Genomic DNA, 9,587 nt, shown 5'->3' on the forward strand with positions numbered 1-9,587 from the left:
TGCCCCATAGAGGGGCTGCCAGCCCAGGGGACTCCATCACCCCCACCCCACAGACCCTCCAGGCTGGGGTCTTGGAGCAACCATTACACTTATTCCCCAGGGGGAACTGAGGCCTGAAGCAATCTGAGGGCTTTTCCCTGCCCTACTCTGGGATGACAAACTCATGGGAAGTGGGACCTGTTTTCTGCCATGAGTGTGGCTGCCTCCCCAGAGAGAGTCCCTGCTGACCCATACTTGCTGTGTGACTTCAGCAAATACCTGACCCTCTCTGAGCCTCCAAGTCCTCTCCTGAAAAATGCAGAACCCATCTCAGTGGAGAGAGTGAGCTCTGGAGAGAGCTCCAGAGTCAGACTGGGGTTTGTATCCCAGTTCCCCTCGGTGACCTTAGCCAAGTGACTTCTTTGCTTCGGTTTCCCTCAGCCAACCAGAGTTACAGCTCCTGGCTCTTCTAGACCTCCCTCTGCCCCATCCCCTGGGGTGAGGGAGGAGAGAGTGCCTAGTCTCTTCTCACTAAGGCAAATGAATGGACCACTTTTGGCTGCCCTGCTGGGAGCTTAGAGTTGCTAATTCCCTGGAGAAACAGGAGGCTCTTTCATGACCAGGCACCGGTGGGGTGAGGAGGCGGGAAGAGGGTACGAAGCTGGCTTTATCCCAGTGGGCAAGGTGGCTCCATGCCAAGACCAGGAGTGGCAAGGGGGGCCCTGGGGCCATGCATATCCTCCCTGGGGAACCTTGGCTGCCAAGTGGCTGAGTGGCCGTATCCTCAGCTGTAAAATGGGAGTGACAGAGACCAGCACAGCAGATTTAATGATCCTGTGGATGGAGACAAACGTGGCTTCAAGTTAAACACAGGGTAGGCTCTCAACAAATGTCAGCCACTGTTGTTATGTGTCAGCCTGAAGAGCCCACTGAATTCTCCAGCAGTCCTATAGATTTCCCTCCATTTCACAGATGAGGAAACTGAGGCTCAGAGAGGTCAACATATTTGTCCAAGATCACACAGCCAATGAGTGAGTGGCCCAACCAGGATTTGAACAGGATCTGGGCCCTCCAGGGTCCATGCTCTTCCTAAATTCCTCTAGGGGTAGGGAGTTGTTTTTTGACACCCCAGCCCCGGCCCTGAGACCAGCAGAGTCAGGTCTGGATGGCACCAGGCCATGACTGAATGCAGGAAGTCCTGGCAGGCAGGGGCTGATGGGGCGGTCCTTCCACTGGTGTCCCAGTTTCCCAGCCAGCCTCCACTCCTGATGTGGACTTGGGCAGACACTAGTAGGACACCAGGAGGACCATTTCCCTAGCCCTTGAAGAACGGGACTGGATCCCAGACCATTCAGTTAATGCCAGGAACTGCAGCCTCCTGCCAGTGGCTGCTCTGTCTCAGAACCCTCCATTCATGCAGATTGGACGGGTGTGCAGCCCTTTCTCAAACACCTTCTGTGACTGCTTTAGGCCCGCAGGATCTGGCTCCACATATTTTATTCACATTCATGGTCTTTCATCCAACTAGGCCTTTGCTTATGCTGTTCACCCTGTCTGCCCCCCCACCCCCCCAATTTTTCTCACCCTGGTGAATTCCTGCCCACCCATTAAAGTGCAGGACAATATCCCCTCTCCCAGGAAGCCCTCCCTCCAGGTAGACCCCCTGCTTCCCTAGCCCTATCTCTCCCCCTGGCTCAGCCCTGGCCCCATGGGGCTGGGAGTGTATGTGTCTAGTTCTGTCTTCCCCAGATTTGGAGATCTTCAAATATGGGGCTGGAACTGAGGCCTCTCACAGTCCTCAGAATCACTCAGCACAGGGTTGGGCAGTAGGGAGTGGCAGTTGTTTAGTGAATCAGAGAACCAAACCTTCAGCCGTGTATCTGAGGCTTTGTATAATTCAGTTTGGCAAACTCCTCTTCATTCTTCAAAACCCACCTCACATTACCCCTCCTCCAAGAAGACTGTCCCAGGCAGCATTTACTAAGAAGACAGATTTGGAAACCGGGCCTCCTGTGTCCCAGGGGGGACACGCGAGGCTGATAAAGACTCCTAGTACAGTACTCGCACCATCGTAGGCTCTTCCTCAACCCTTCCTTTGGCCTCTGGGAAGCAGTGAAATGCAGGGGTTCCCAGGCGGCAACTGCAATCAGGGAATGAATTCGGCCGACTTCATTCTGCCGGTAGGAAGACATCATTATAAGAAGGCTCTCGGACGCCAGAACTAGGGCTCTATACCCGCGGGCACCAAAGGACAGCTCCCGCACACAGTAGGCACACAATTGCTTTAGATGCCGACCTTTTTCCTCCAGCTCCGAGGGATAGGCAATCACTGGACGAGGACCTTTTAAGAGGCAGGCGCTGAGGGGGCGGGGCTCAAACTAAACCGCGCCCCGGGAGCGGGGGCTGGGCGAGCCTGAGGCACTCTGCGCCTGCGCGGCGTTCACGCGGTTCCGGGTATTGATGTTGGTTTCCTAAGCTGTTTGCAGAGAAACTGAGGCACCGAGAGGGAGCGACTGCTCCCGAAACCCACAGGAAACCCGCTTCCCTTCCTTGGACCCACTGTGAAAGGCTTGGCCTCGGGTCATCGGCAGTGTCCCCGAAACTCCAAATTTTTCTGGCAAAGGGGTGGTCAAGGCGACATTTAGGACTGGAGTGACGGAGCAGTGACTGTTCTTGTGCCGTGCTACAGGTGAGGACGTGAAGACTCTGAGACTCTGAGCGTGAACAAGGTCGCGCTTTGGCGGCCGGGATTTGAACCCGGACTGAGCCCAGCTCTGAGTCCTGCGAGGCCGTGTGGAACCGAGATGACCCACTCTTTGGTTTGTCCAGAGACAGTGAGCAGGTGAGAGCCCCGGGCGGAGGTGGGGTATGAATGGCAGCGGGCAGTAGCGGACGGGGCCGTTGGCCTGGGATAGTCCCTCCCTAGTGGACAGAAATGGGGGAACCGGTGGCGAGGGAGGGGTGGGCCCGGTAGTGGGCGGGCCCTCGCCGCAGGGCTCAGCACCTCTCCACGCGCCGATTCTGGTTGCCTCTAGGGTGAGTTCGGTGCTGAATCGCAACACGCGGCAGTTTGGAAAGAAGCACCTGTTCGACCAGGACGAGGAGACCTGCTGGAACTCGGACCAGGTGAGGCACCCTCTCCCTGGATCCTCCACCCCTAGTGTGAATCAGAATCAGGGGTCTAGGGCGCCCTGAGAATTTGGGTGCACCCCAGCTGGGCAGTTAGGTTGGCCAGGGAGGGAACCCGTGCTCACTGTGCTCCCTACCCACCATGGACTCTGTGAATGAGAGGCACAGCAGGGCTCTGAGTCTGGAGTGACCATGGACCTCTATTTCTCTGCTTCCAGGGCCCCTCCCAGTGGGTAATACTGGAGTTTCCCCAGCGCATCTGTGTCTCCCAGCTGCAGATCCAGTTCCAGGGGGGCTTTTCCAGTCGCCAGGGCCGCCTAGAAGGTACTGGAAGGCCCTGGAAGATGGGGGATTAGAGGGGGTACGCTGGCCTCACTGCTCCTTTCTCTGCTGCAGGTTCTCAGGGGAGTGAGGCTCTTAGCAAGATAGTGGACTTCTATCCTGAGGACAACAACTCGCTTCAGATATCCTGCCCCAGCCTCTGGGTGGGGTGGTCTGTGCATCTGAAAGCGGTGGGCCCTGGCGTGTGACCTCGAGCAACTGGCCTCTGGGTCTCCACTGCTTCACCTGTAAAATGGGCTGATGATAATCTGTTCTGTGTTAGAGTTTCAGAGGGACCCACAGTGTGCTGGGTCACCCAGCACATTTGTAGTACCTGAGCTGGGGCTGGTGGGTGGGAAAAGATAAGGCATCTGTTTCCCTTGACTGCCCTGCTTACACTTTCCCTGTGCCATCTGCTGAGGTGGACCGGCTGAAAGTGACATTTGAGGACGCCACTGATTTCTTTGGCCGAGTGGTCATCTACCACCTGCGGGTGCTAGGGGAGAAGAAGGTGTGAGGCCACTGGGTGGCTGCCTCCTCCAGGACGTCCTCCGGGAAGCACAGTGAAGTCCTTCAAGTTCTGCACAGAAGGTTTATTGGTTCCTCTTGGAAGGGCCCCCTCCCACCGTCTGTCCAGGAGCTGCCTTTGAAGCCAGTTCTGGGTTCCCCCAGCTCTGGGTCGACCATTTTGTTCCCTGAGTGTCTGAGTCCCTGGCAGACGGCGTTCACTCAGGGGTGGCGGGCACCAGGTTGCTCTGGAAGAGTTTAAGGATGTGGTTCTCGATCACCTGTTGCACTGGAAACAGAACAGGGAAAAGGTGGGCCATGAACTGAACAGCGGCTCCAAGGGCACAGGCCAACCTGTACCTTCCCCTCAGGGTAAGAACAGGGGCCTCAGCCCTGGGACCTGGATGGAGGACCCATTTCATACACAGGGAAATCCAAGCCCTTGCCAGAGCACAGCTGGGAAGACGGAGGCCCCGCTCATAGGAACCTCTATTTCCCCTAAGTTTGTAAAAATGCATTTTTGGAGGCTTTTCAGAATTATTAAAATATTCCTTACCAAACAAAATTGTCAAATTGGAACTTTTATGAAAAGATGAGAGGGACTGTGAGGAATTACTTGTCTCAAATGGAATAAAACTCCTTCAAGGAAGGAGTGGGATATTTCCCACACACACCCACATGACCCCAGGGGGTCAGTTCTGTTAGGACCCCCCCATTTTCTGAAGTGGGGAGTCAAACTGGGGTCTGCCTACAGCCCCTACTCACACCCACCTCTTGCCGTGGAGGGGGCTGGGCTCCATGGCCATGTGAACTGTGGCCCTCCTGGTATCCTCACCCTGCCAGGGCCTCCTTTGGGCCTCTCAGCGCCTACATGTCCCCCCATTATGGTCCCTGTCACTAGCCCCATGTGCCTCGGGCTGACCTTTCCTATATCCCAGGGCCACGGCGAGGTCCATTGGGGTGTAGCCAGAGTCTGCCTCAGTGGTGAGATCAGCTCCTCGGGCTGCAAAGCAGAGCAGACACTGCAGAGAGGGCTGGGCCTGGGGACCGGGAGCCCGGGTGGGGCACGGAGACTCGGGAGGTCCAGTGACTACCCACTGTGCAGCCAAAGGTCTGCTGGTTGCTGTGTGGTCTTGGACAAGAGCCTGACCTCTGATGAATGTGGCCAATAGAATCTCCACCTCCAGGGTCTCTGAGGCACACAGGGTGTGGGTTCTCAACCCAGTCGGCCAGACCCCTGTGCTATTCCTGCCACCAGTCCCCACATCAATCCTCTGGGCAAAGCAGGCAGCAGCCACCCATCCCAAGAGCTGTTCAAGCAGAGCTCAGACCCTTCCCTGGCCCTCAGGATTCCTGCAGAGCCAGGTGGGGCTCTAGGGCCCCTCAGGCTAGCCTCTACTCCTACTCACCCAGCAAGGCCTCCACACACTTCACATGGTTCCCACGCACGGCGTACAGAAGTGGTGTCCCTCCATTCTGTTAGGGATGGGTAGGGGGCAAGCAACACTATCTTTTCCAGATTCTCACGACACCCCACACCCACCAATTTAATATGGTTCCTCCTGCTTGTCACTTGGCCCATCTAGCTTCTCCTTTGGGTCTCAGCTTAGATGCCCCTTCTTCCAGGAAGCCCATCCTGACTGCCCTTGGCTCTACAGGCAGCCTCTGGGCTCTTGCAGCTAGCTGTCTGTGTATCTGCCAACATAGTGTTATTCACTATACCTGAGCTGTTTATGTGTCGGCTAGCCCCGCCCCCCCCAAAAAAAACTGGGAGCTCTTTGAGGCTTGGGGATAGGTCTGTCTTGCGTTCTTAGCGCCCAGAGCCAGCCTGGTACCCTGTGAGGTGCCCAGGGCCAGTGGGTGGCGCCTTACCCAGTCATAGGTGTTGATGTCCACGTCGCGCTCCAGCAGCAGCCCTACAATGTCTGTGTAGCCACCCGTGCTGGCCAGTGACAGGGCGCTCTCCCGCTCCTTGGCCAGGATGTGGGGGTCGGCACCCTAGGGGGAACAGAGGGGGGACAGTGACAGAAGGGGGGCAAAAGGAGAGGTGGGTGCATCCCCTGCAATCTTGGGGTCCCCATGTTAGCTCCATCTTACAGACACAGCACCAGCAGACTCAGCTGAGACCCTGGCCCACCCTCGAGTCCCCAGGAAGCCCCCAGCCGGGCTGGGACGCACCCACTCAAGCAAGAAGCGGACGGTCTCGATCTCTCCAAAGGCGGAGGCCCAGATGAGGGGGGTGAAGCCTCGCTCGTCCGGCTTGTTGATGAGGTTGTCTCCTGGCAGGAGGGGGGTGGTACCACTGGGATGCACCCCTGCCCACTCTCCCCAATGCTGTGGAATTGGGGGCAGGGCAGGCAGCTGGGGTCAGATGTGGGGTGGGGAAGCATACATGTGGATGCACACACGGACATGCTCAGACACACGTACAGACATAGGTACACATGTGGAGACTCAGGTCATGTCAGCAGCCACATGCACACACCAGCATGTGAGGTCACACAGGCACGGACACACCGGCACACGAGCGTGGGCACACACCTTTCCTCAGATGCTCCTTCAGTTGGCTCAGCTCCCCCTGGGCCGCGAGCTGGTGGATGGACAGGGCTGGGGCGCAGAGAGATAGAGTCCTCACCTGTCCCATCTGAGCTCCATGCCCCAGTTTATTCCTTGTCCAAAGTTGCTCCTCTTAATCCCTGCCAGCCCGCTACTTCTCTCCCCCGTGGGGACCGGGGTCCCACTCACAGTCCAAGGTGGCCGGCAGGGCTGATACCTCATTCCCCCGCTGCCGGTTGGTGAGGGTTGTGGAGTGCTTTAGGGAGCTGCCTGCTGGGAGAGAGAGAAAGGGCCTCAGTTTCCCCTCATTCCCCAGTATGTCTTGGGCTTCAGACCAGACCCTGGGGGCTTGGAACTACCAGAGACAGTGCGTGTCTCCACTATTCACTCACTCCATCCTCCCAGATACCCAGGGTGTGGATTTCTCCTCCGCCCCTGGCAAGATTCTGCACAAACGAGACAGTCCCTGCCCTCAAGGGACCCATGGACAAGTTGGGGAGTCAGACAGAAATGGAGAAATAGAATGAGAGCTTAAGTTAAAATACGTGTTCAGGAGAAATGAAAAGCAGGTGGAAGGGGGCGGAAAGAAGGGAGGGCAAAGGGTGAGTCCCTTTTAAAGAAAATGGTCAGGGAGCGTCACTCCAAGGAGGTAACACCAACCGAGAGCTTGGCCAGTTGAAGAAACCTGGGGAGAGGTGTGGGAAGAGCATTTCACACAGGGAATGGTAGAAACAAAGGCCCCAGGGCAACTGAGTTAGACATGTTCAAGGATTCCAGTCAGAAGAAACCCTTGGGTTCTCGATAAGTCAAACAATTATCATCTGACCCAGCAATTCCACTCCTAGGTATCTACCCCAAAGAGTTGAAATCATGTGTTCAGACAAAAACTTGTACACGAATGTTCACAATAGCACTATTCAGTCACTAAAAGGGGAACAACCCAAATGTCCATCAATGCATAAATGAATAAACTAAATGTGGTCCAGCCATACTGTGGAATATCATTCAGCTATAAAAGGGATGAAACACTGACACACCATACAATGTGGATGAACCTTGAAAATATCTTGCTGAGTGAAAGGAGCCAGAACGGGAAGGGACACATGTTGTATGAACCCGTTTATATGAAATGTCCGGAACAGGCAAATCCATAGAAACAGAAAGCAGATTTTTGCTTCCCAAGGGCTGGAGGAGGGAAATGGGGAGTGACTGCTAATGGGTTTGTGGGGTTTCCTTTGGGGGTGATGGAAATGTTCTAGGACTACATAGAGGTGGAAGTTATACACCATTGTGAATGTACTTACTGCCACTGAATTGTAAGCAATTCTGGTTAAAATGGTAACTTTTATGTTATGTGAATTTTACCACAATTTAAAAAAAAAATAATAAGCAACCCCTCACAGGGTGGAGATGGAAGACACACCCAAGGACACAAAGACAGAAGTCCCATCTTGGGCCTGACATTCCGCCATTGTTGCATCCCAGAAGCAGGAGTCCAGGGTAAGTATCCTACCTTGAGGTGAGGAGGTACCAGCATCTGGTTCAGGATTCCCAGGCTCCGGGGTGCAGGGGAAGAGACTGAGGACCACAGTGTCTGAGCCGTCAGGGGCCTCACCCCTGGGGTCTTCGGGGTCCCCAAATTCTGGGGTAGAAGGCTGCTGGGTCAGGCTGAGATCCTCTGCAGGCTGGGTGGGCTCCATGGGGAAGCTGGTGGAAAGGCCAAACAGGGAAAGATGGCAATAATTATTGACAACTCATTAAATAGGCACTGACTGCATACCCAGCCTCACACAGTGAGGGTGGGTAAACTAAGACTCAGCCAGGAAATTAAAACCAGAGTCCAACTGCTTCTCAGGCCCACTCCTCCCCAACACCAGAGCATATACAATATGCATTGCTTAAAAGCCCTGGCTCTGGGGTCAGCCATCTGGGTTTGAATCCCTCCACTAATAGGCTGTGAAAACTTGGGCACATTACTTAATTTCTCTAAGCCTCAGTGTCTTCATTAATAAAATGAGGGGAAAGGAGGACTAAAAAGAATCATGTCTGTAAATATCTAAGCAGGAGGCCTGATACACGGGCAGATCTTAAACGTCCGCTGTGCGTTTTTTTTGGCGGGGGGGAATCCCTAGAATGAGTGAGGGCTCAACAAAGATGTGATTGGTTGCATCCCACCCGCCCCTCCCAAGTCAATCCAGGAGGTCCACTCACCTCCAACGAGCGTCCTCTGTCACTCCACGCCGCAGCCCGGGTCCCCCCAAACTTGGGGGCCCAACTCACAAACTTTTCCCTTCCAATTGATGTAATGGGTAGCAAAATGGAGCCTGGACCCTCTACGCCCTGGCTTCTTCTGCCGGGACAGAGAGCAACTTGATACGCGACCGCTACCCACACCGCAGAGTGCCTCCACTGCGCCTGCGCGTCCCCACCCCCCCGAAAGTGCGGAAGGGCTGGAGCTGTAGGAGCTGTTTCTGGCCCTTTAAGGCTTGGGGGAGGGGCGTGGCTTCCGCTGGGGCACGAGCTATGGAATTGCGCCTGCGCTTCCTCGACCCCGCCGCTCAGGAGGGAGCCTAGTAGGAACTGGGGGGGATGGGCGGGGCCTCAGAGGGCTCTCAACAGTTCCCTGACCTTGTCCTCCCTCACCCCCAGCACCACACACAGGTTTTCCCAGATGGAGCCAATTGGCTCCACCTTCGGACAGACGGCGTCCCCGTCCATGACAATGTCTCCTGTGCGGTCCTGGGGGCTCAGGAGTATGTGCAGGGATTTGGTGGCAGCAGAGGGGTACAAGAAGGGAGTTTATACAGCCCGAAGTGGGCAGTGTGTGGAGTATTCCCCCAATTTGCCCCCGGAAAAGGGGTTCGGTAAAGGAGGGCGCCCTTACCCCTCCCCTGCCTGAGGGTCTCTCCTGGAGCTTCAAGGGGCTTCCGGCCCCTCTTCACCCACCTGCCGATTGCCTCTTTCCCCAGTCTCTAACTCACGGCCCTTCTCCTGTCTGGGTAGACTAAAGATCGAGGAGGGTAGGCCAATGAGTATCGGAACTGGAGAAATGCGTTGCCCCAGTTTCCCAGGGATGGTTTAGGCAGCTGTCTCCA

At 55.7% G+C, this 9,587-nt stretch overlaps 2 protein-coding genes across 4 annotated transcripts; one reads left to right on the forward strand and one right to left on the reverse strand.

Moving 5' to 3' along the window:
* Positions 1 to 2,417: 2,417 nt before the first annotated feature.
* On the forward strand, positions 2,418 to 4,501 carry NR2C2AP (nuclear receptor 2C2 associated protein). Its single transcript, XM_082622241.1, has 5 exons — positions 2,418 to 2,821; positions 3,015 to 3,105; positions 3,327 to 3,432; positions 3,505 to 3,572; positions 3,827 to 4,501. The coding sequence occupies exons 1-5, from the start codon at positions 2,784 to 2,786 to the stop codon at positions 3,944 to 3,946; spliced, it is 423 nt and encodes a 140-aa protein (XP_082478367.1). The 5' UTR covers positions 2,418 to 2,783; the 3' UTR covers positions 3,947 to 4,501.
* Positions 4,002 to 8,973, reverse strand: RFXANK (regulatory factor X associated ankyrin containing protein). 3 transcript variants are annotated; one of them, XM_082622222.1, is made up of 9 exons: positions 8,704 to 8,973; positions 8,006 to 8,199; positions 6,682 to 6,762; positions 6,478 to 6,543; positions 6,115 to 6,215; positions 5,809 to 5,934; positions 5,346 to 5,412; positions 4,859 to 4,939; positions 4,002 to 4,225 (listed from the first exon to the last, which is right to left on the reverse strand). In XM_082622222.1, the coding sequence occupies exons 2-9, from the start codon at positions 8,190 to 8,192 to the stop codon at positions 4,155 to 4,157; spliced, it is 780 nt and encodes a 259-aa protein (XP_082478348.1). In that variant the 5' UTR covers positions 8,193 to 8,199; positions 8,704 to 8,973; the 3' UTR covers positions 4,002 to 4,154. The 3 variants fall into 3 exon arrangements, with proteins under 3 accessions (XP_082478348.1, XP_082478347.1, XP_082478349.1); XM_082622221.1 differs by having other exon boundaries at positions 6,682 to 6,765; XM_082622223.1 differs by lacking the exon at positions 4,859 to 4,939 and having other exon boundaries at positions 6,682 to 6,765; positions 8,704 to 8,972.
* Positions 8,974 to 9,587: the final 614 nt, after the last annotated feature.

The sequence above is a fragment of the Mesoplodon mirus genome (genome assembly GCF_964341445.2).
Source record: "Mesoplodon mirus genome assembly, chromosome: 5".
Taxonomy (NCBI): domain Eukaryota; kingdom Metazoa; phylum Chordata; class Mammalia; order Artiodactyla; family Ziphiidae; genus Mesoplodon; species Mesoplodon mirus.